Source organism: Aulonocara sp. 'chitande type north' Nkhata Bay, linkage group LG6 (genome assembly GCF_057382095.1).
Source record: "Aulonocara sp. 'chitande type north' Nkhata Bay isolate Kocher_YH1m ecotype deep benthic linkage group LG6, A_spYH_male_GT1.1, whole genome shotgun sequence".
Taxonomy (NCBI): Eukaryota; Metazoa; Chordata; class Actinopteri; order Cichliformes; family Cichlidae; genus Aulonocara; species Aulonocara sp. 'chitande type north' Nkhata Bay.
In genome coordinates this window covers 43519223-43545499 of record NC_141349.1, presented here as the reverse complement: position 1 = coordinate 43545499, position 26277 = coordinate 43519223, and the positions used below count along the sequence as shown (strand labels likewise).

General features: G+C 45.1%; 1 protein-coding gene across 2 annotated transcripts in view; it reads right to left on the bottom strand.

Annotated features, from left to right (window-relative positions):
* Positions 1 to 561: 561 nt before the first annotated feature.
* Positions 562 to 26277, bottom strand: part of LOC147328616 (NACHT, LRR and PYD domains-containing protein 12-like) — a 34980-nt gene continuing 9264 nt past the window's right edge. For both annotated transcript variants that reach the window (XM_086297117.1, XM_086297118.1), the window contains 9 exons: positions 25620 to 25793; positions 6249 to 6298; positions 5614 to 6179; positions 5470 to 5525; positions 4614 to 4828; positions 4236 to 4495; positions 3997 to 4113; positions 3776 to 3917; positions 562 to 1720 (listed from right to left, as the gene is read on the bottom strand). In XM_086297117.1, coding sequence (XP_086153243.1) covers positions 1401 to 1720; positions 3776 to 3917; positions 3997 to 4113; positions 4236 to 4495; positions 4614 to 4828; positions 5470 to 5525; positions 5614 to 6179; positions 6249 to 6298; positions 25620 to 25793 — 1900 coding nt within the window. In that variant the 3' untranslated portion in view covers positions 562 to 1400. The remainder of the gene's footprint in view (positions 1721 to 3775; positions 3918 to 3996; positions 4114 to 4235; positions 4496 to 4613; positions 4829 to 5469; positions 5526 to 5613; positions 6180 to 6248; positions 6299 to 25619; positions 25794 to 26277) is intronic.

The following is a 26277-nucleotide window of genomic DNA, read 5'->3' as shown; positions in this document are numbered from 1 at the left end:
AAACATGGGCAGGAGGAAGGATGGCTGAGCCAGATGTTCAGGCTGTCCTGAGTGAGCGCACAGCTGCAGTGGAAAGCAACTGACTTCAGACCAGCTGACCTGACTGCTGAGCTCCACCTGAGCTGCTCATGGTTTGGAAACCAGTTCAAATTTAAAGGAGACGAAAAAGCAAACATTCAGATTTAACTGCATGTTCTTCCTCAGTAACTGTAATCAGTTACATGTAACTGATTAGCGTTACATATCATGTTGTAATTGTTTGTTCATTAGAACGATGGTTTCAGAGCAACGACTCCTCTGTCTCCTACCTGCTGCCTTGACTCCTCTCTCCTCCTGTCTCTTCCTCGCCTCCTCTGTTTGCATCTTAAGAGGGAGGGTCTAAGATGAGGGGAGAGGAGGTGAGGGAAGGAAACTCACCTGTCCTGAAGCTTAGCAATAAGTAAAAAACAAGCCTTTAAAAAACAGACACAAGCTGCAGCGGGTGATAAACATGTGGCTTCTTCTGCTTCATAAAGCTGAAGTTTTTGCCATGACATCGAGAACAGAACATCCCGGCGTCGAACATCAATTCAATTCAATTCAATTTTATTTATATAGCGCCAAATCACAACATAAGTCGCCTCAAGGCGCTTCATAGATACAGAGAAAAACCCAACAGTTATATGACCCCCTATGAGCAAGCATCAACGTGCAGGAAATAAACGCTTAAACCACAGAAAGCAAACAAACACAAAGCATTTTTATTGGAACTCGTGTGTTTAAGTGTTCATATGAAAGGTCTGGATCCTGGTATTGTGTCAGTTTACAGAGCACAGCTCACAGGTACAGAAATATTTGCATATATAGTGTTACGAGTCTTAATACTTCAATGATAAACACGATGAAAAACACACTTCCTGCATCGTCCTGTTCATTCAGACCGAAAGTCCCAAAAACTCAGCTGATGGTTTTTTCTTTTCATCCAGCTGCTGCACAAAGAACTGAACCTTTATAACACAAGTAATAACACGTTACACTCAACACTGCAGGCATTTGCTGCATTTTATTAACCTTTGTGTTGTATTTCCACATAAACATGGTTCACGACCACAGGCTCTGCTGGCTTCACTGATCTGAGTCCAGCTCGCATCATTCACCAGTGCAGCTGTGTCTCACTCTTTCTACTTTCTCTGTCCTCCTGTCTGACAAACACTAACATTTCTAAAATACATTTCAGACATTCTTTGCAGAAAAAACTGTAAATTTTTCTTTTATGGATATTTACTGGACGTCTCCCCTCACGTCTAAGCTCATCTGCTTTCTAAGAAGTGTGATCAGTGGAAACATAATCGTGACTTTAAGAAGAAAGAAAGGAAATTTTAGTTCAACGAGTCTCTTTGTTCGTGTCACAGATTTGTGCTTCACAGTAAGCCGAGCTCTTTGCACAGATACGGATCGTTGGCATAAAAGACGGCGATCATTTTTGAACTTGCTTCAGCTCCTTTCTTTCGCACCATGTCGATCAGGTCTCGAGCTTTCTCGTCTCTCTGTTTGGCTCTGGCCGCTTCGCCCTCAGCATCAGTTAGCACGGTTTCGTGCTGCAGCTCGTCCAGCAGCTTGTTCAGAACCGGATTCGACACTTTATCGACGAAGTTTGTGCGAGCGAGTCGCAGCTTCTCTGCTGAGGCGCTGTTCCCCATCTGAAGAGGCCTTCCACCTGGAGAGTCAGCCGAGGATGAAGCTGAAAAAATACGTTTAGAGTCAGAAACACAGTGAGCACATTTCAGTGCAACATTTCTACAAATCAGATCAGTGATTCTGAGCAGGACAGCAAACGTCCCAAAGCTGGTTTTCTTTAATGGACACAACGGTCGAGTGATTTCTGTCCTTTAAAAATACAGTTTTTACAGAGGAGACACTTTTCTTCAGGGATTGTTTACAGCAGCACATTTATCTGGTGATCTAATGAGACTTTGTAGGATTAGGATTCAACTTTATTGTCATTACACGTGTTTGAATACAGGGTAAGAAATACAGTTTGCATCTAATCAGAAGTGCAATAGGAGCAGATTACATACAGATTAGCGTTGGATAAAAGGTGGGAACAGTTATGCACAGATTATGTACAAATAGTAAGTAAATATACAGATGTTTATATTGCTATACAGACCAAATGTACAGATGTGCTACATCGATACAGATGCATGATGTGTGGTAAACAGCGCTATGAATATATCTACAGCCGAGGAAGCGTAGCTCTCTGAACAGTGGACGCACTATAACAGAGACTATGTCAGTGTCCTAAACTACAGCAGTAACCAATGTGAGCATGTGGTGAACGTTGAGAATGAATGACAGTCATGATCATGGTCACTGGGAGGGATGGGGGGAGGAGGAGTGTAGGAGTTAGGTGAGTGTGGATGGAAATGTTCAGCGGGGGGGTGAGTTCAGTTCGGTGACAGCTGTGGGGAGGAGCTGTTCCTAAACCTGCTGGTTTTAGTCTGAAGGCTCCTGTAGCGCCTTCTGGAGGGGAGGAGCTGGAAGAGTTTATTGGCAGGAGGAGAGGAGTCCCTGAGAATTGATGCGTAGACATGTCTTCTTGTGGACATCCTCAACGGCAGGAAGTGGAGTCCCTGTGATGCGTTGGGCGGTTTTCACTGCAGTGCCTAGCGTTCGGTAACAGTTCCCAGACTGGGACACAGTTGGTCAGGATGCTCTCCATCGCACACCAGTAAAAGTTACCCAGTATGTCATAAGACAGGTGGTTCTTCGTCAGTGTCCTCAAGAAAAAGAGGCACTGATGGGCCTTCTTGACCAGGCTGGAGGTGTCAGTTGACCAGGTCAGATTCTCAGAGATGTGGGTCCCCAAGAACTTGAAGCCGGAGACTCGTTCAACAGCTGTGCCATTTATGTAGATGGGGACATGGGTGTCTGTCCTCTCCCACCTGAAGTCGTTCAGGCATGCTGGTGATGAGCGTTTCAGCACTGGCACGATGAAGGTGGTCTTGAAGCACGCTGGTACTACTGCCTGGCAAGCAACGTGCTAGAGATGTCATCAGAGGGCAGGGTTCTGGCAGACTTTTCCTTGTCGTCCTTGTCAAAATGAGCGTAGAAGCTCATTGAAGGAGGAAACATTCATGGTGTGAATGCCCAGCCACAGGCATCGTGGGTCCTAGTTGACAAAGTGTTCCTCCAGCTTGTAGCTGTGCTCGGCCTTCTTGGTGCCCCTCTTCAGGTCTGCCCTGGACGTACTGCAGGCCTGAGCGTCACCTGACCTGAAGGCATTGTTACGTGCCTTTAGTAGAAGCAGGATTTCCTTTGGCTGCACCTGAATGCTGTGTGTATGTACCAGGCTGTTTCCTTCCTGTGGGATAATCCTGGCTTTGTGTGACACACTGGTTTATAGTATTAATGAGATGGGGTGTTTCACCTCCAAGTAATCTTTTTTTAAAAAATCCCAGGAAGTTGATTCTGTTCATCTGGACGAAGACTTTTTTCGTCATCATCAAAGTCATTTGTTCAGCCTCGAGGCTTTTATTGCATTTAGCTGTGCAGCACTTTGGTTAATGTGTGCTGCTGTTAGATGTGCTTTGAACTAAACTGACTGTGGATGAAATTCAGAGCGCAGACTGAATCAGGCAGACGCACAGCGGTGTAAACTTAATAAACTTATTATTATTTTACATTTATTTAACAGTGAAACGAGGACGGAGATTTGAGAGAATTAAGTTCGTTTCTCTTTTATGTGCAGGTTGGATCTCTGTCAGGTTTCAGTTTGTGCTGAGTTAAGGCTCACCGGGCAGATGAAGGTCATGCTCCCACACTCGTGTCTCCTCGGGATCTTGCACCATCAGCATCACTTCCTCTGCGTTCGTTGTCAGGATGATCTCAAAGGTCGGGTGGTAATTTGGTCCGTAATTTTCAAAAAACTCTGCACGCTGAAGCGAAATGGAAACGCACAATTTAAAACAGCTTTGTGGACAAAGTGTCTGCTGACACTCAGCGACTGATACTCACTGCAGGCTGTATTTTAAAGTCGTGCGGGGCGCTGCTCAGACTGTACTTTTGACCTTTGTGGAAATAACAGAAGGACGGCGCTTCGATGTACTCTGAAGCAGCGTGCTGCACTTTCACCTTCAGAGACATCACAACATTTTCTTAGTGCATGAGTAGTTTCAGAGCTTCAAAGCAAACAGATACAATCAGAGGATTTATTCATGCAGAAGCCATTTAATGATTTCATGATAAAGTCATACGTCGTGCAGAGGGACGTTTCCTGGGAGCAGCATCACACTGAGGATGGGGCGTGGCCTGTTTCTCAGGAAGAGCAGGACTTGGCCACGAATGGGTTTCGTCATGTAATTGAAAAACCGCTCAACGAGATCCCAGACGAGGCCAAAGGCGGAGAGGTGAGGGACGTCCACGACCACGTGAGTCTCAGTGATCTCCAGAGGCTGTATGATGCTCATGCCATCATCCGTGATGTGGACCACAGAGATGCTGTCAGAGACCAGTGCTGGGAAAACACACAGCTTCGTTCACTGCAACAACCTCCAGAAACTTTCCATGGAAAGCAAATCAGAGCATTTTCTGCAGGTTTAATTCTCCTTCAGGTGTTTCAGTGGCGTCCTTACCCGGCTCAGGCTCACAGTGTGGGAGGTGCAGCTGACGTATAGAGTCCTGAGGACACTCGATGCCGAACAGCGGGCCTCCGGCCACTTTGTGCGCTGGTTGGAGGACCAGAGGATCCCAGATCAGAGTCTTGTAGGTGACCTCACTCTCACGAGTCACATCAAAGACCAGACCAGTCAAAGAACACTGGAACAACCCTGGACCGGGAAACAGGAACCTGAACGACACAGAACGGTTCAATACGGAGCTCAATGCTGTAGCTGTTAAATTCAGTCTAATTTAATTTACAAGGTGCAAGACTGTCATCACAATAGAATTCATACTGCAAAGTAAAACCCAAGGCTTTATGTTATTATACTAGTGAGAGAATCCTAAGAGGAAGAAGCATCTATGGCCTTCTTCAACGTTTCCATCAGATGACAGTTAGATGATCACATCCGTCTCTTTTAATAAAACTTTACTTACTCGTGTGTAGGAGTTGATGGTCAGCCACTGCCTCTATTGACCATGACTTTGGTATTTTAACCAGTTAAGGTATAACTAACCAAGGCCATGTTAAAGTTAACAAATGTGTGTGTTGGGAAGTTGCAAAAATATAACACATAAAACAAAGACTCAAACTGACATTCGACCTTGTAAACAGCAGTATATTAATTGGCTCCCAATACTCCATCAATTGGTGACCACCATCTACTGTCAGACACAATCTGACATTCACACTCAACCAATCACACATTTGTTAAAAGCATTTTTAATTTTCCCCACATTCTTCTTTGCATATGTAAAGCACTCTGAGCACCTGTGTGTTTGCAGAGGACATAATCTCACAGTGGGCACATCGAGGCTTGCGTGTCGTACCTGTATGAAACGCCTGCGCTTTCTTTTCTCATCTCAGGTGTGAAGCTTGATCGAGCCTAAAAGTCCAGAGAGGGCAAATTAAATATTTTTTGTAGTTACACAAACTTGTGATGTTGGTGCTACTGAAGAACCAGAAATACTCACAGTTTCCATTTGCAGCTTCACCACCCTGCACAGGGTCAAAGTTCCACTTTGAACAGTGAATGCTGGGTAGAGAGGCTCGGTGAACGTGGTGTGGAAGGTATGAATGAGAGTTTTTTTGTCACCAGAAACTGAATAAAAGGACAGAGTGCCAGCTGGCCAGTCCAGAAACAGTCCCAGTCTCCTGCGTCTGGCCAGGAATGCTTGGACGTCGATGTGTGGGACCGGTATAAAAGTTTCCCTCAACCCGTGTCGGAAGGAGTAACCATTTGAACAGGTGATGGTGAAACACCAGCTCTTGTCACTATGGTCAATTTCTATGTCCCAGTATCCCTTCCTCGGCAGGCTCTTATATGCAACACCAATATTCACAAACGCTTCCCAGTCCACCTCCCAGTAGCAACGCCCAGTCAGAGCCTCTCGACACAGCACCTGATTCACTTGGTCAAATCTCTCTGGATGATCAGGATACGACTGCTTTTCCTCAGTCCTGCTTACTTTCCTGTCACATTCAGACAGGACGAGGTTTTCATTCACAGTGTTGGGGTCGAATGTGAGATCACAGGCATCTGTGAAAGAGATGCAGTGAGTTAAGCTTCAGCTCAGTCGATGTTACAGAGAAACTCAGTGACACTTACACTTGTTCAGAAGCTGTGGGTCGACCCAGTGCTCTTCATTGTGGTCCACACTGAGGCAGAAGAGGTCAGGCTGTTATTATTAGTAAATAAACATGAAATAATCTAATATGATAAACATGTTTTGTCAAGGCACCGTGACAGGAAATTATTGCCTTGAGTTGGTAAAATTAGTTCACAGATGGAGAGAAAACAACCTTATCAGAGACACGAAACTCAATAAAAAAAAATGGTCAGAGGACAAGTAACGAGCACCTGATATGAAACAACAAAGGTGAAGCAGCACTCAGAGACATGCTCCACCCTGTGGCTTTGGTCTGGGTGGAGAAGGATTCGGTCTTCTTTCATCGAGCAGTGTTGTCAAACTTTACTCCAGATAAGCATTTATAGGAGCAGGTAAGCACTGATAAAGCCAAACATTTCTAACAGGAAAAGAAGTTTGTTTCTGTATTTCAGCTTTTAGCACTGCTGTGGGGTACATTTCTCAAATCTCACTTTGACCTGGTCATTGGGACAAAGAGAGACAATGTTCTCATAATGTTTGTTATCTACAGAACCCAGGGTTATTTAGTTTGACATCACAGTTTTAGAGCTGAGGAGCTGTTAGCCACTGGAGTCGGTAATGTTGCCTTCAGGTACAGGTATTAAAAAAACAACAGCCTAAGATTTTAAATCTTTCTATGTAAAATCCCATTAACCACTGTTATTTATAACACTTACTGACTGAACTGCAGTCAGCACTCTGTTGCTCATGTTTAACCGGGACCTGAAACACTACACGTATAAAGGCTATTTTACATCATGGAGCCCTGCTCTCAGATGTAACTCTATCTGTGAAGCTGGATTTAAGGAATAAATGATTAAAGTCAAAGTTTTAAAAACATGTTTAGCGCCAACTTCTGTCAGTACAAGCGTGATGTCATGTGGTTGGTTGGCACTTACATTAGTTTATGTTAGCCAACTAGTGACAAGATCGATACCTCGGAGGAAAATAAGGACACTGAAACTAAACATCAGTGTAAGAGGATCACTTCAGTGCTGCAACAATGAGTTTATATTAAACTCAGGATGTACTGTCCACTTTACTGTCCGTCTTTAGCAGGAAGTGACTGTTCGGTATTTGGCTAGCTGCACTCAAACGGGCAAATCCAGCTGTTAGCCGTGATGGTGGGGTTTGTAAAGCACTTTATAAATGAGGACTGTGTGGAGGAGAGTCTGTTTGAGTCACCAGACCAACAAACTGGAGTCCGACACCCCAGCTTTTCCTCACCAGGCCAAATCGTGTAATCAGCTGGCAAAGAATCAGAATCAGCATACTTTATTAATCCCTAGGGAAATTATGTGGGTTACAGTTGCTCCAGCACAGTAACATTAACAAAAACAGACTAGACTATTTGACAGTACTATATGTTAAAACATATACAAATCATCAAATAATAAATATCCAGGGTTGACAGATGTGATTATAAATAATCATCAAGAATAATGACAGCAACATTATCGAGTAAGAAAAGAGTGTGTGTAAAAAGGATGTAACTATTGCAGTGATTACAGAGTGTTAGATGGAGGAGTTGTACAGGGAGATGGCCACAGGCAGGAATGTTTTCCTGTGTTGGACAGTGGTGCTTTTTGGTAATCTCAGTCTCTCACTGAACGTGAAGGCATGCCGGCTCGGACGTCGCCCGGATCAACAAGGTCCGCGTCAGGTGTTGAGGAACCAGGGCACCCTGACGAAAAGTGGGCTACTGGAACAAGAAGGCATCAGTGGGCAAGAGACGAAAACAGGGCATTGTTGGAATGCTACTACGCAAGTAACCCCGGCGGAAGGGGCTATATGAATAGGATGCAGGACCTATGGATTCTTCGATATCCAACATCCACAATGACGGCAAAACAACTAGTAGCTCAGTGTTCCAACATTCGAAAGAAGGGACTGCTCTCACAGCTAGAGATTGACGAGGTACAACACAAATGCTACGGCAAGGAGGAGTCAGGACGCCAGGTCAGGGGGGAGATATCATCACCCCCACCCGAGATTGGGTACATAGCCCCAAGTGCGATAGGAGAAGGATCGTTGAGTGCGAGAGGAACTGACCTGAAAGATAGGATCATGGCCAAGTTTGAAACCTGGATCCCCCGCAGCCGGTTACCAAGATTACGTGAAGTACCCTCAGAAGGTCTGCTAGATGATGTTAATGCAGCACTACGGACAATACCTACAACCACGATTACCAACACTAACAACCTGATCTACAATAAGGCAGCAGTGATCAGTGAGATGCTTGGCTACAAGTTGAACAGCCACAAGGGGCAGTACCCTCCATGGAGAAGGAGGCTAGAGGGCAAGATCAAAGTAGCACGGAGGGAGGTTAGCCAACTAACGGAGTTGCAGAAAGGTGCGACAAAGAAGGTGCATAAGAAATACAGCAAGCTGTCCATACCTGAGGCCTTGGAAACTGCCAAGCAAAGACTCACAGCCTTGGATAGCCGCTTGAGGAGGTACACCAGAGAGATAGAAGGCAGGAGAATAAACCAGCTGTTCTCCACAGAACCAGCAAAGGTGTACTCTCAGTGGCAAGGGAACAATAATAAGAGAACAGCACCACCAAGGCTGGAGACGGAGCAATACTGGAAGAGCATATGGGAGAAGGACGCAACCCATAACGGCAATGCTCAGTGGCTAGTGGATCTGAGGGCAGACCACAGCGACCTCCCTGAACAGGGTCCAGTAACCATCACAGTGGCAGATATCCAAGAAAGGGTCTCCAGTATGAAGAGTTGGACAGCACCAGGGCCCGACATGGTTCACGCCTACTGGCTGAAGAAGCTAACTGCACTCCACGAGCGTCTGGCAGCACAAATGAACCAGCTGCTAGTTAACGAGAGACACCCGGAATGGCTAACCGAAGGTCGGACGGTCCTGATCCCCAAGGACCCCAAGAAGGGACCGTTCCCCTCCAACTACCGACCAATAACCTGCCTCAGTACTACATGGAAGCTCCTGTCAGGCATCATATCGGCTAAGATAAACAGGCACATGGGTCAATACATGAGCGGGACACAGAAAGGAATTGGCAAGAATACCAGAGGCGCAAAACACCAGCTACTGGTAGACAGAACAGTCAGCCGAGACTGCAAGACCAGACTGACCAACCTGTGCACTGCCTGGATTGATTACAAGAAGGCCTATGACTCAATGCCCCACAGCTGGATACTGGAATGCCTAGAATTGTACAAGATCAATGGGACCCTAAGAGCCTTCATCAGGAACTCAATGGGGATGTGGCGTACAACACTAGAGGCCAACTCCAAGCCCATAGCACAAGTCACCATCAAGTGCGGGATCTACCAAGGAGATGCTCTGTCCCCACTGCTGTTCTGCATAGGCCTGAACCCCCTCAGTGAGATCATTAACAAGACTGGCTACGGATACCGACTACGGAACGGAGCAGTTGTCAGCCACCTCCTGTACATGGAGGACATCAAGCTGTATGCCAAGAGTGAACGAGACATCGATTCACTGATCCACACTACCAGGCTATACAGCAATGACATTGGAATGTCATTCGGACTGGAGAAGTGTAGTCGGATGGTAACAAAGAGAGGGAAGGTAGTCAGAACTGAGGGGATTGAACTACCAGAAGGCAACATTGCAGACATAGAGGACAGTTACAAATACCTGGGGATCCCGCAGGCGAATGGGAACCATGAAGAGGCCGCTAGAAAAGTTGCAACCACCAAGTACCTGCAGAGGGTCAGGCAAGTCCTGAGGAGTCAGCTGAATGGTAAGAACAAGATCCGGGCTATCAACACCTATGACTGTGATCAGGTACCCTGCTGGGGTAATAGGCTGGCCAAAGGAGGAGATAGAAGCCACTGACATAAAGACAAGAAAGCTCCTTACCATGCATGGAGGGTTTCACCCCAAGTCCAGCACCCTGAGGCTGTACGCTAAGCGGAAGGAAGGGGGCCGGGGACTGGTGAGTGTCAGCACCACAGTCCAGGATGAGACAAGGAACATCCAAGAATACATTGGGAAGATGGCCCCAACTGACCGAGTGCTCAGTGAATACCTCAGGCAGCAGAAACCCAAGAAAGAGGAGGGAGACGAGGAACCATCATGGAAGGACAGGCCCCTGCACGGTATGTACCACCGGCAGATAGAGGAGGTGGCTGATATCCAGAAATCCTACCAGTGGCTGGACAAAGCTGGACTGAAAGACAGCACAGAGGCACTAATCATGGCAGCACAAGAACAAGCTCTGAGCACAAGATCCATAGAGGCTGGGGTCTATCACACCAGGCAAGACCCCAGGTGCAGGCTGTGTAAAGATGCCCCAGAGACAATCCAGCACATAACAGCAGGGTGCAAGATGCTAGCAGGCAAGGCATACATGGAACGCCATAACCAAGTGGCCGGCATAGTGTACAGGAACATCTGTGCCGAGTATAACCTGGAAGTCCCGAGGTCAAAATGGGAGATGCCCCCAAGGGTGGTGGAGAATGACTGAGCTAAGATCCTGTGGGACTTCCAGATACAGACGGACAAAATGGTGGTGGCTAACCAACCGGACATAGTGGTGGTAGACAAACAGAAGAAGACGGCCGTAGTGATCGATGTAGCGGTTCCGAATGACAGCAATATCAGGAAGAAGGAACACGAGAAGCTGGAGAAATACCAAGGGCTCAGAGAAGAGCTCGAGAGGATGTGGAGGGTGAAGGTGACGGTGGTTCCAGTGGTAATCGAAGCACTAGGTGCGGTGACTCCCAAGCTAGGCGAGTGGCTCCAGCAGATCCCGGGAACAACATCGGAGATCTCTGTCCAGAAGAGTGCAGTCCTGGGAACAGCTAAGATACTGCGCAGGACCCTCAAGCTCCCAGGCCTCTGGTAGAGGACTCGAGCTTGAAGGATAAACCGCCCGCAGGGGCGTGCTGGGTGTTTTTTTTTTTATATATATATATATATCTTAGTACTACATGCACACATATATATGCACATAATGCACTTTATGCACGTTAAATATGTAGCAATGGCAGACTCATACCTTGGGCTAACATGACTCCAGTGTGGTTATCGGAAAGTTACCAGTCTGTAAACAGTGAGTGGAGAGGGTCCAGTCTTTGTTAATGAAATGGATGGTTACGCTCATGTAGGGTTGCATATCCCTGCTCGTCCATAGGTCAGCAGCCAAGGCATAATGCACGACACTGCAAACATCCTTCTCTACTTTAGCCCGGCATGCGCCATATAAGCGAGGCAACTCGACTTTACTGAAGTGCTTACGACCGGGCATACCTGGGATCAAGGACTTTGACGAGGTCACGAAAGCTGTCCCTCTCAGCTACATAAACAGGGCCATGCCTTTACAAATGTAATGCGAGACGGCTCCTGCGATTTGTTTATGGCGCTGGGATGTTTTTTCATGTGGCGTGCCTTGTGTGAAAGACTGCTGTATCTTCGGCTGGCTGTAGTTTTTCTTTTCCCAACTTGCTCCCGTTGTTCTACATCTTGGTTTAGCTCGGATTTTCTGGATTCTTGATTATTCTTTTTCGTGGGCCTTCTGTAGTTGACAGAAGAGATCTGTTGTGCTGCCATCGGGCGCGGGAATAGTTTTTAGCATAGCTAGCAAATGGGCGTTGTTACGAAATCAGTTTCACCCCAGTTCTTTTTATTCCTCGAAGCATCCAGAGACGGCACCGGAACTCAGTAGTCATTTCACAAAACCTTTATTCATCTTTATTTATCTTCATTTAAGCATGCATCTTCTAGAAGGGGAGATGTGCAAGGCCGGTGTCCCTCTGCAAATCTTCACTCCTTTGTCTGTGAAACACAGTTTTGTAGAAGTGACCCCATCATAAAACCCCCATGGTGTGCTGCAAACGCTGTGTCTGTGTGTATGCACGAGCATGTGAGTGCCTGTGTGCGCGTACCCGTATGTCTATGTGAGTACATGTGAGTGACTGTATGCACGTACCTGTGTGTGTATGTGTGAGTGTAACAGTTTAAGCACTGTGTGTGTGTCTCTGTGTATGTGACTTCCTGCCGGTCATAAAAGTAATCTCCTCACCCAAGCTACACCAAATTCCTTTAGAAAACATACAAAACAGAGTTAACATATTACAAACACTGAGACTCCCACTCTGCATCCACTGGGCCATTGGCCTCTTATTGTCTTACATTTACAGATAAGCATGTGGAGAGTCTCCTGCAAACCTGCTTCCAAGTTTATAACAATTATGAGTTTTATTAAAGGTACAAGCATCAGCATCAGCAACCCCCAACTGTAGCTTCCTGTCTCCTTTTATGGCAGGCAGACCCCCAGTCTCCATAAATTCCTTTCTCTCTAAACAATTACACACACTCAGAACTACAGCTAAGCCAAACTAAAACACAGACAAACAAATCCTTCCCTGTTCCTCTGATCTAAACAAATTTAACACATCATATTATACTAATTATTTTCTTGTACTCACAGCGTGTTCTGCTCTGAGTCGGTGCTGTTGAGCCCAAAAGGTAACCAAATCACAGACGTACCCCCTCTTTTTGGTAAAAGTGCTTCTTCTTGGGCTGCCTGTGTAGCTGTCTCTGCCTGTTGCATGTCCGGAACTACTGCGTTACTCGGTGCTGTATAGCAGCACCATGTCACAAAACCACAAGACAGCACAGACTATTTAATAATAATAATAATAATAATGGATTGCATTTATATAGCGCTTTTCGAGACCCTCAAAGCGCTTTACAATGCCACTATTCATTCACTCTCACATTCACACACTGGTGGAGGCAGCTACAGTTGCAGCCACAGCTGCCCTGGGGCAGACTGACAGAAGGAACACAACGGCCGAGACTGTCCGAGCCGGGGCTCGAACCGGCAACCTTCCAATTACAAGACGAACTTCCAACTCTTGAGCCACGATCGCCCTAATGATATATTTTATGTAATAATTTATAAAATTAGGTTAGAAATGATAGAAGACAAATGGCACGATAGACACTTTTCTATCGTCCACACGATATATACCGTCATATTGCCCTAGTTTCCCTGCAGAGGTTCTGATGGGATTCCCGATCGTGCATCAGTAAGCAACACAGTTCTGATTGTGGTGTAGTTATGTATTGTAACTGGCTAAGGGGAGAAGCCACTAGCCTAAAGACTCATGGGACTATTCACCTGACATTCACGTGTTAAGTTACAGCGTTATGACAGCTATTCCAGTTATTCAATTCAATTCAATTTTATTTATACAGCGCTAAATCACAACAACAGTCACCTCAAGGCGCTTTATATTGTAGGGTAGACCCTACAATATAAAGCTTGTGTTAAAGCAATGTGTTATAGCAATCAAGAGAGCAGGAGGATGATTTCATCGAATTAACTAATTTGACCAGCTCAGGTCAGGACACAGGTAAAAACCTTTCTAAAATAACAGGCCTAGCTTGAGTTGGAGCAGACAACAGAGACACAGAAGGAGAGATATTGTTCCTCACATTGCTAACATTTTCAACAAAGAAAGAAAGAACATTTTCACAATCTTCATTCGATGAAATTGGGACAGCAGCTGTAGCTGGAGCAACAATATCACTAATGGTGTTGAATAGTACCTTGGGGTTACCTCTGCTCTTAGACACCAGGTCTGAGAAATAGGACGCCCTCGCATCTTGAACTAAAGTGTTAAAAGAAACTAAAAGGTCCTTTAAATGAAAGAGATGGACATGCAAAGGAGTTTTCCTCCACAATCGCTCATCTTTACGTCAGGAACATAGCGAATGCTGTCATTTATCCAGGGGGACGACTTTGAAACAAGAGCTAGTCCGGTTTTGACAGGACAAACACTGTCTAAGATAGAAACACAATGATTATTAAAAAGATTTGCTAATAAATCAATATCGTTATTGGAAAGTAAAACTAAATTAAAAACATCAGAAAATTTAGCAGCAGTAGAGGAATTTAAAATGCAAGAGCTAACCACATGTCGAATACGAGAGAGAGAAAGATGGAAAGACAGGTTAAAAGAATACAATGATGATAAAAATGTCCCCAGAACCAATAAAATCAATGTTTAAACCTAAAGTAAAAACAAGGTCCAGTGTGTGTCCTTTGCTGTGTGTGGGACCAGACACATGCTGTGTAAAATGAAAAGAATCCATGACGCTAAGGAAACCTCTGGCAAAGAGGTCAGAGTCATCGTCAGTGTGTATATTAAAATTCCAGACTATAACCAGTCTGGACAGCTTCAAGGTGGAGGAAAAAAAGTCCCTGAACTCCTTTAAAAACTGACCATTTAGGCTAGGTGGACCATACACTACAGCAGTGGTTCCCAAACTTTTTTTGCTGGGCCCCCCTTTGTTTTACAAGAAAAATCTTCGTGCCCCCCCTCCTGCGCGTGCATGTGCACGTGCACACGCACAAACACATCCTCCAACCACACACGCCCATATTTTGCTCCATTGCTGTTTATTTCACACCTCAAACATTTAGTAAACAATTAAATAAATACAAGTAATCTGCAATAAATTACAGACAGTAATAAAATAAACTACTAACTAATTTACGCTACGTCCGCACCTACACGGGGATTTTTGAAAACGCAGTTGTTTCGTCCACGTAAACGGCGAATCACCGAAAACGGAGATTTTTTTAAAACTCCTTTTTTGCGTTTACGTGTGGACGAGGAATACAGAGTTCCTCAGGCAACGTCAAAGGCATGTGCCTTTTTCCACGTCACGCTGTGCGCAGGTTATTGTTTACATGAGATGAATTGAAGAATGGCAGATAGAGACAAAATACTGTTAATCTGACTGTCTGCAGGTTTTACACACAGTTACTGTCCCTCCATTAGAAAGGCAGAGGCGTCACCGTGTGATTATTTTACGTGTAGTTGTTTTTCTTCCTGTGTAATAATATTCAACATTGCTATCAATGCATTTTCAAAAAATGTCTCTCTGTGGAAATTGGGTTTAAACACATAAACAGCTGTGGGATCCTGTTTGTCCGTGGTTTGAACCGAGGGAACAAATCGTGGCAGGATCAGCCTGATGTTATTTGTATCCACTTGTAACTTTACTGTATAAAGAGCAAACATCTCCAACATGTCAGGAGTAGTTAGTCATTATGAGAAATGTTTAAGAACTAAAATCAAGAACGTGGGATACTGTTTGTCCATGATTTGAAGAGCCCAGGGAAAACCAATTCTACCTCGGCACTTGTGCAGGTGAAGCCAAAGGGAAGATATGTTTCATTATATTTTCTAGTCTTTGGTTCAGAATGAAGTTGGTTTGGAAACATATTCAGCGATGCTTCATCTCCTGCTTTGTGTTTCTGTGGGCGCCCCGTGCTAGCCGTGTCCAAGCGTTTTGTTTTTTTCTCCCCCTTTTCATACCACCCCCCCGCAATGGCTCTGCGTCCCCCCCAGGGGGCGGGCCCCACACTTTGGGAAGGTCTGCACTACAGCAAAATGTAACGGATCTTTATTTCCAACTCTAACAAGCTGTATCTCTCATCATCTGTCACCATCTTACAATCCTGTAATTGCAGCCATTCCCCAACTCTCTGTGAATGGGACTCATGGCCATTGGTCAGTGGTTGTTGATCTATGGTCATGAGAATTTGCATAATTAAGACTAAGGAGCTGACCTCCCAGCCCATTGTTCCTTCAGTGGGCTGGTTTCAGTGATTATGCAAATGTCCTGAGCAATACCTTCTCCTCGACTGGACATCCGAGGCTGGCTGATGTGGGAGTACCCACCTGGGCAAAGTTAGATGAAGGATGAATAGTGATCATCGTGCTGCCAGGTTTCAATTAGAAATAAGAAATCCAGTTTTTGGGAAAGAATAAAATTGTTCAACAAGAACATTTTATTTGTTATTGATCGGGCATTAAAAAGCACCATGCTCAGCGAGGTAGAAGTCAAATCATTAGCAGAAATGGGCCGATTTAGGGGATGTAAAAACTTAGGATTTGATCTGCGACGCTCATAAATTCCACTCACTGCAGGGATGGAAGGCCAAACAACCGGAGAGTCTGGATGAACACTCCTGAGCTAACACAGTCTCATAGGTCCAGGCCCTGCATATTCAAGCAGGGACACGGAAGAAAAGTTCCCCTCCATAAAAACTGTCTGAGCACAGGTGACCAGAAATGCTTGCTTACCAGCTAGTCCCCGCTTCCAGAACAGTCTAAGTTTCACCTGGAAACACGCTTTTTCCTCTCCTCCGCGATATGCGCGGACCCAGGAAGGTACCATTGGCGAAGCCTGACGACGATCCAGACAGCAGAGGATGGACAATATCAGGTATCCAGACCCACCATAGGTGATCGAATAGATAGCAGCGTCAGGCAATCATAGACTAAGGCACCCAACATATCAGTGACAAAAAGGGAGAGCAAAAAGGCCGGAAAAAAACAGCACTAAAACAGAGCGAGAAAAACTGCAGCCGGCAGCGGCAAAGCCAAATGCAGGCGCCATCATACCGGAAGAGAGAGGACAAGTGAACACCTGCTGCACGCAACAGATGCTGATGCTCATGGTGCAGTTTCTTTGATCAACAAGCCACCTCCACTCGCCCCCATAATGAGCTCACAGCAGCCTGCAGCGATGCCTAAAATGCCAGCCAAGGTACCAAATTATAATGGGTGGACACCACTAGAGGCCTATCTCTCAGAAGTCCAGCTGGCTGGAGTGACAAAGACGCTGCCACATACCTGGCCCTGGCATTGGAGGGAAATGCATTGCAAGTACTTCTCGACCTAGCCCCAGCAGAGGAGTGGAAGCTCCAGGCCCTCACCATAGCACTGGAGAGGCAATTTGGGCAGCAGTGTTCCACTGACCAGAGCAGGGAGCAGCTGGCCAAAAGTCATCTGGAAGGAGAGAGCCTGGGCACCTGTTGCACACTTGGATTAAAATGAATTGAAACCAGTGTGGCTTTGTGAGTTCGCCTTTACTGTATCTGCAAATATATATATTTACATAGCACAACGTTACACACTTTTGCAGTCTCACACAACTCTTATAGGCGCACTGTCTTATGGTTAGTTTTTAAACTCAAAACACTAATACTTCTTACAGTACAACAATGAAATAAACATAAACAAAAGATAGTGTGATCCACCAGTCTATATCTGCTGTGATTACAGCCCGGTACAGGTATAAATCCAAAAAAGTGCCACGCGGTTTCCATACAAACTAATGAATTATCTCTAGCTGCTAATAGTTAGCATCACGGCTAATTCACATCGCTACCAATAACTTATATACTAATGACACATAGTGGGGATTAACGGCCAACTTTCCCACAATCTCTGCAACCCCGTGGACTCATCTGTAGATACATTTTAAGTTATTTACCATCTTGTATCTGCTTACCTGTAAATATATATGTAGACATAGCACAACGTTACACACTTTTGCAGTCTCACACAACTCTTATAGGCGCACTGCCTTATGGGTAGTGGCTGGGCTTATTTACTCCCGCTAGAGATGCTCATTTTAGGGGATACTCCCTCTTGTGGTGTAACGGAGGAATAACTACCCTTCCTGCACTATGTCATTTTTGGAGACTGGGGCACACATTATTTTACAACAATCAAAGAAAATACATATTTGAACAATCAGACCATTTAACTAAATATAATTTTGTAACTAAAGATTATGGGGGTGTCCTGCTTTGTCCACAATGTATTTCTTGTCCTTACACACCTTTGCAGAGGATGTGCAGTTGCATGCCCAATATGGTTACTGAGAGTTTCCCCCAGCTGCCCAGGAGGAGCTCAGTCTACATGCCTTCCTGCAAGGGCTTTCTCCAGAATTGCTGCACCAACATCTCCGCCTTGCCATGCCTCGGTCCCTCCGTGAGGCCCTCCATGAGGATGAATGGGCGGAATTGGTGATGACTGGCCTTGCCAGACCCTGATGAAGGCCACAAGCCGAAACGTGTTAGTCAGTTAATAAAGTTTTTACTTTTAAATGTTGCTGGAGTTCCTGCTTTGTTAGTTTCTCATCCTCTCCAAGCACCTTGGAAGTAGGTGAAGTTGTGCCAGAAATTTTTGCTGCTATCGGGCCCTGGTAGACGCATGATCCACCATTTCCCTGATATGACCTGGTGTACTCCCAGGTCCATTTGGCCCACTTGCAGTAGGCTGGTCACACCAACACCCAGCTGATGACAGTGACCGAAGAGAAGACTGACATGTGAGGAGGGAAACCACCTTGAGTGAGTGACATGGAGCTGGTGCATGACTTCTGGCTCGCCAACATCCAGGACCAGTGCATCATTGGCCTTGATCTGCTGACCTGCTGGGGGCCCTGCGTTGACACATTGAAGCCAGCCATCACCCTTGGTACAGAGACTTTGGCTCTCCACTGCGAGCCAGAGAAAGAAAAAGGAGAGGGCCAAAGACAGACAAGCCAGTCTCCAGGCAGCTGCCACCCAACAGACATCGGACACTGGTGCCACACCAACTACCACCAGTGACCCTATATCACCACTGGTCACCCCAGCTTGTCAGGTCTGACAACCTTCCTTCGACTGAAACAACCCAAACTGTCCATGACATATAGCAGCACTGTAGTGCAAGCCTCACCACTGACCAGCGCCACCGGTTAATGTGCCTCCTGGAGAACAGCATAGAGATCTTTGCTGCCACTGACAAAGGCAGCAGACAGACAGGGCTTGTCCAACACACCATTGACATCGGCTCTGCTCAGCCCATTTGCCTGCGTCCCCACAAACTGCCCGTCTCAACACGTAGCCCCAACATGTAGGTGTTGGGGCTGTCCTGTCCCAGCAAATGGTGATGGAGAACATGTTGTGGCTTATTTCAGTCCTGCACTGGGTCAAGCTGAAAAAAAAATACTGCGTTACTCGATGCAAGCTTCTTGCTATAGTTCTGGCAGTACAGCATTTTTGCCCATACTTGCATGGCTGCCACTTCCTCCTTCGCACTGACAATGGATCCCTAACCTGGCTCTTAAACTTCAAGCACCCAGGAAGCCAGGTGGCCCGCTGGTTGGAAGTCCTCCAAGGATACGACTATGAGATCCAGCCCAAGCTAATTTTAGAGATGTTGCGCAAATGGAAGAAAGCAGTCTTACATATTTGTTTAATATGTGCGTTGAAGGACATGTCCTGGTCAAAAATGACTCCAAGGTTCCTCACAGCGTTACTGGAGGCCAAGGTAATGCCATCCAGAGTAAGAATCTGCTTAGATACCATATTTCTAAGCTTTTCAGGGCCGAGTACAATAACCTCAGTTTGATCTGAATTAAGAAGCAGAAAGTTAGCGGCCATCCAGGTCTTTATGTCTTTAAGACATTCCTGCAGTTTAACTCATTGGTGTGTGTTATCTGGTTTCATGGACAGATAGAGCTGGGTGTCATGGGGCGACCGTGGCTCAGGGGGTTAGGTAACCGGAAGGTCGCCGGGTCGATCCCTGGGCTCTCTGTCCTGGTCGTTGTGTCCTTGGGCAAGACACTTTACCCTACTTGCCTACTGGTGTTGGCCAGAGGGGCCGATGGCGCGATATGGCAGCTTCTGTCAGTCTGCCCCAGGGCAGCTGTGGCTACAACTGTAGCTGCCTCCACCAGTGTGTGAATGTGAGAGTGAATGAATAGTGGTATTGTAAAGCGCTTTGGGTGCCTTGAAAAGCACCCATATAGCACCTATATATAGCACCCTATATAAATCCAATCCATTATCTGCATAGCAGTGTAAATGTATGCTATGTCTTCTAATGATGCTGCCTAAGGGAAGCATGTATAATGTAAACAGAATTGGTCCTAGCACTGAACCCTGTGGAACTCCATAATTAACCTCAGTGTGTGAAGAGGACTCTCCATTTACATGAACAAACTGGAGTCTATTAGATAGATATGATACAAACCACTGCAGTGCAGTACCTGTAATACCTACAGCATGTTCTAATCACTCTAATAGGATATTATGGTCGACAGTATTGAACGCTGCACTGAGGTCTAGCAGGACAAGCACAGAGATGAGTCCACTGTCAGAGGCCATAAGAAGATCATTTGTAACCTTCACTAAAGCTGTTTCTGTGCTGTGATGAGCTCTGAAATGTTACAACCCAGCTCAAAAGCCGCAACATAAAAACAGAGATGAATAACAGCGTGTGGGTGAGAAGAGGTTTCATCCTAAAATGGAAAACCAGGTTGGCTAAAATGGCTGGTGCCACCAAGGCAAAGACTAGTGCACTGCCGGAAAGCTTGCCTCAGGTATGCTTTTATCCACACCTGACTAGGTGTGGCCAATTAGCACCAGCTGAAAACACTGAGACGATTAAAAGCTGCAGAGGGACGTAACACCTCCTCCCTTAAAAGGGTTCCTCTAGGACCCTTAAATTTATTAAAAGCCCCTCTGAAGCCTTCAGTTCCTTGACCCACAAACCTGGAATAAAAGTTAAAGCTAACAGAAGCACAGTGTTCACGTTATAGTTGGCATCTCTAAGCATGGATGGGCATGAGGATTTGAAGTTGCCACACTGAACAGACAAAAAGTAACATGTGACCAACACAAAGGAGCACAACAGTCACAAACCCAAAATGATTACCTGATCTGCTACAACACAAAACCAAAAGTAGCAACAAATAATCACAACCAAGTGATCTGTTGTCTCCACCACACAAACAGTCACATACAAGTGGCCCTATACCACAACAAGTTACTTTAATCCAAAAAGTTCAGTAAATCAAGCGTACTAGTGACCAACCACAAAATGGAGAGCTATGGCCACACAATGATCACATCAAGGGTGGCTCAGCACCCCACAGTGTTATTGCCATCACCTGGCCAACAACACTCACAAGTGATCCAACAAAATAGCCATATTCCCCACAACACTAAAAGGTCACATCACAAAACACTCACCTCACAAGGATCTCATTAGCATCCATCAACACTGACATATGCACACACATGGCGTACACACAATGCCAACGAGTTTGGTGCCACTGATTTACTATGTGCAACTCCCAGCCTAAAACACTAAAAACAACAAAACCCTAACTTTACCTACCCTAGTCTTCAGTGGTGTACCAGGCTCGAGGCAACTTTAAACGCGAACTCGAGAGCAGGCAGCAGACCAGAGATATAGTCTCCTACCAAACTCTGAAGCGTACCCCCACCCAGGATAGCCACCAAACACAATAAACTAAAACAATAAAGCAAAACAACAAACAAGTGCTTCGATGGAAGGGCAGCACAGCCACCCAGCTGAAACACACTAACTAAAGGGAGTTTGCACAATTACAGTGACCACCATCACTCACCCACTTAAAAGCAAAACAAACTGACATTCAGTCTCCACTAAAATGTCCAAATATCCCGGACGAGCCACCACTTATGTTACAACCCAGCTCAAAAGCCGCAACATAAAAACAGAGATGAATAACAGCGTGTGGGTGAGAAGAGGTTTCATCCTAAAATGGAAAACCAGGTTGGCTAAAATGGCTGGTGCCACCAAGGCAAAGACTAGTGCACTGCCGGAAAGCTTGCCTCAGGTATGCTTTTATCCACACCTGACTAGGTGTGGCCAATTAGCACCAGCTGAAAACACTGAGACGATTAAAAGCTGCAGAGGGACGTAACAGAAACCTGACTGAAACTCTTCAAATAAACCTCTGCAGATGATCTGTTAGCTGTTTGACAACTACTCTTTCAAGGATGTTTGATATGAAAGGAAGGTTGGAGATTGCTCTGAACACCAGTGGACTTGGTGTTTGGAGCCCCACCTAAGCCTGAGATTGCTGATGGGCAAGAAATGGACTACTTCAGGAGGCTGAGGGAATGGCTGCAGGTGGTCCATGATTACACTCGCCAGGCCCAGGCCAACGTGGGAGTACGACAGGAGAGGGCCTACAACACCAAGTGCCAGGAGAGAGCCTTTGTGCCGGGGGATAGGTCTGGGTATATTGCCCTGTCTGCAGTAAGGGTGTCTCCCCGAAGCTCTGCAGTCACTGGCAAGGGACTGCAGAAGTCATGACACTGTTATCTGAGGCGCCGGAGGCACATGGTAGTGTTGCACCAGGAGAGTCTCACCTACTGTATGAGAAGGGGGTGCCAGCTGTACACCCTGTCCTGATGAGGATTACTCTCCCCCAGCTGGTTTCAATGGGCCTAGGGCAGACCCCTGAACATTTGAAAGACTTTGTGTGGGGTGAGGGGGTTGCTGGGGATGACTAACCCCTTCAGGTGGGGTCTATGTAGCAGGCTAAGGGAAGGAGCCACTAGACGAAAGACTCATGGGCCTGTTCACTTGACATTCATGTATTAATTTACAGTTATCTTGCACTAATCTATCATTGTTATTGTTCATGTATAACGTTATTGCAGCTGTTTGTTCTGTATTGAGTGTGGCCAGCAATGGGCACCATAACTGAGGCTGCTGTACTCGTTAATGACCTCTGACGACTGTTCTGTTCGGGGGTTCATCCACTCATCCATCTTCTTCCACTTATCTGGAGCAGGGTTGGGGGGTTAGCAGTTGAACAACAAGGTGCTCCCAGGCCAGCTGAGAGATATAATCTCTCAAGTGTGTCCTGGGTCCTGGGTCTGCCCCGGGGCCTCCTCCCTGGGACATGCCCAGAATACCTCACTCAAGAGGCTCCCAGGAGGCATCCTTGTCAGATGCCCGAACCACCTCAGCTGGCTCCTTTCGGTGTGGAGGAGCAGCGGCTCTACTCTGAGCCCCTCCTGGATGGCCAAACTTCTTACCGTATCTCTAAGGGAGATCTCTAAGCTGCATTCCTGTAGCTAAGCGATGTATGGAACACAGGAACTGCAGGTCAAAATAGAAATCTCTGTCTCCTACTGTGCTTAAGTTTGCCATAGTATGTTGCAAACTGTCCGAGTGTGTTTGGGAACAGAAAGATTATTTTTATTATTAACCTTTATTTAACCAGGAAAAGTCCCATTGAGATTAAAAACCTCTTTTGCAAGGGAGTCCTGGCCAAGAGGCGACAACACGTTGAAATTACAAAGTTACATACATATTATAAATAACAATTACATTTTAAAAACATTTTTCTCTGGCTCTCTCAATCTGGACTTAAAAGCATTTAATGAAATAAGATCTGCTATCTTCCAGTCTTTTTGCATTTTATTGCATAAAATAGTGCTGCTCGGTACCCCTGGTCAGAGGGTTTCTGTCCGTCCGGTGAGCCACCTGTCACCTGGCTCAAATAGACTATCCACACAGTCCTCATTTGTAAAGTGCTTTACAAACCTTAACATTAGGGCAAACCGCTAATTTGCCTGTTTGACTGCAGCTAGCGAAACAGCGAACAGCCACTTTCTGCTAAAGAGACAGACAGTGAAGTGGACAGTATATCCTCAGTTTAACATAAACTCATTGTTGCAGCACTGATGTGATCCCCTTACATTGTTTTTTTAGTTTTAATCTCCTTATTTTCCTCTGAGTTATAGATCCTGCCACTAGTTAGCTAACATAAACGAATGTAAGTCTATTAGCCACAGCCAACCAACCATATGACGTAACCATATGACAGAAGACAGCGCTAAACATGTTTTCAAAATTTTGACTTTAAGCTCTTATTTGTGAAAGCAGTCCTCAGTGCGTTAAATTAGCCTTTATATGTGAAGCGTTTCATGTCTCTCTGCTCACCCAAACCACTGATGAAACACTGTCTGACTGGTCAGTAGGTCCTGTAATATTAGTATAAAGACAAACAAACAAATGGCTAATTAAGTTCAGCTGAGCTGTGTGAATCTGGCAACACTTAATTTGCAACATTATCTGATAAAGTAACAACCCCCATGAGTGATTTCAACAGGCGGTATTTTTGAGAAGTATTGGACATAGGAGCTTGTAGTAAATTTGAAAATATATTGGTGGATATACAGTTTTCCATACAAAACCTACAATTCACATATGCCATGTGGAAGCATGGCTTATGGTCATCCAACAGGCAAACTATACTTGTGAGCATGTCTGGAGTCAATGAGCCACTACTGTTGTTATGAAACTCACAAATCCTGTCTTACTAACAGTATGTGTTTCAATTCCTACCAAGAAAGGCTGCAGAATTGAAGCATTTTGAAATCAGATAATTCTTTTTGATACATCCTTTATTTTGCACCATTTAGTAGGTTGCAGTTCAGCCATAGCAGCAGATTAGTTTTTGCTAAGTGCCAAAAGAAAGAGCTTGAGGTAAGTTTTAATTCTCAAATACAAGAAAGGTCCCTCCATCAATTAAATGCACTACTGATGTCAATCTATTTGTGCTGACATCGGTCATTTATGGAGAAGTTGCTAACTATTCAATATAGCAGCCAGCTGGTTGACCTTAGTGCGCCTTAATGTTAAAGTTATCTCTAGATGCCGGAGTCTTTTTTTCCTTTTTTATCCTTATGAAGCAATTGTATTGAACTCGCTAACATGGCAACATTATTAAACATTTTTGTTATTCAAACATTTGTAGAGATGCTTAGCTACTGTTCTTTGTTAACATTACTGCATAACAGACGAAGGGGGCCAGAAAGAGAGAAACTTTGCATCCTTTGGATTTTAGAAAAGAAAATATCTTGAGCCAGTGACATAGAAAGGGGTCCTGTTAATAGCAATGGGACTGTGTCAATGGAGAATTGTACTTAGTAGTCAGTATAAGCTTTTAATGATATAAGTTTGCATATGATAGAATACTGCATGGTGATCTTCTTTTGATGACTTAGACTGTTGTTCACTACAAGACTTCTTCTGTTCTGTTTTGTAAGTTTCTTCCCACAGCGATAATGAGAGCTGAACAAGCAGTTTCACTCCCTACCAGGAAGAGGAGCGCTGAACACTCTTACCTTCGCTCCCTAACAAGAAGAGGGGCCGCGTCCTTCAGATTCTCACAATACACACACATACACATGCATACGCACATACATACGCACTAACATTCCTCTGTCTATGAACAGACGTATTCACTATTGTATTACTTTTGTGTATAAATAAAGACAAGTGCAAGAACAGAGCGCACATCACAGGGCCCCCACTCTGGTGCGAGCGCTCTGTGACCGCCCTTGCAAGTAAAAACTGCAGCGTGTGTGTTTCTACTCTCCGACTCTCAGCTGAAGAAGTGTCTTTAGAAAAAATCTCATGACAGACTGTTAAAGACAACCAAGAAAGTGAGAGAGAGTCTATTTTTTGAGTTAAACTACAAAACAATTCAGACTATTTAAGACAATTTAAAAGCATTTAATACATCAAAATCACTATTTAGTTCATTTTCAGAAAGGTTAAGCAGTTCTAGCTCTGTAGCTTCAATATTTTGATGGTCAAGATGAAAAAAAACTTTATAGGGAAGTTATGAAATTATTTTCAGAACTTAGTGTGGAAGCTACACAGTGTACCAACTTGAGCGTTTCCAGTCTACATTCTGGGTCTTCCAGTCGCTCCAACAGCAGTTTCACTCCTGACACGCCTGGATGGTTGTAGCTCAGGTCCAGCTCTCTCAGGTGGGAGGGGTTGGACTTCAGAGCTGAGGCCAGAAAGACACAACCTTCCTCTGTGATCCCACAACATGACAGCCTGGAGAGAAAATAGCTCTTACTAAAGCATAGCGGCTGAAGCAACTTTGAACTTGTTTTGCCCATGCAAAAACAAGTATTGATAAAAATAAACTACATCCTTATTATTTTCTTTGGTTTAAACATAAGAGCATAATAATAATAATAATAATAATAATAACAATAATAATAATAATGTCCTGCTGTTTAACTAATTGGTGTGTGTTATCTGGCTTCATGGATAGATAGAGTTGGGTATCCTCAATGGTCTTTCAACAGTTTGAACTTCTGACACTTAGGGAAATAATAGGCCAACTGAAAAACTCTAATTCTCGTCATGATGTGCTTCCCTCTCGCATTATCAATAATGCCCTGAACACTATTGGAGCCTGCATCTTCTTCTAATGAATTCCTCACTCTTATCAGGCTGTGTCCCTACTGCTTTCAAACATGCAATGGTGTAACCTGTTATCAAGAAAAGTAATCTCGATCCTTTCAAACTACAG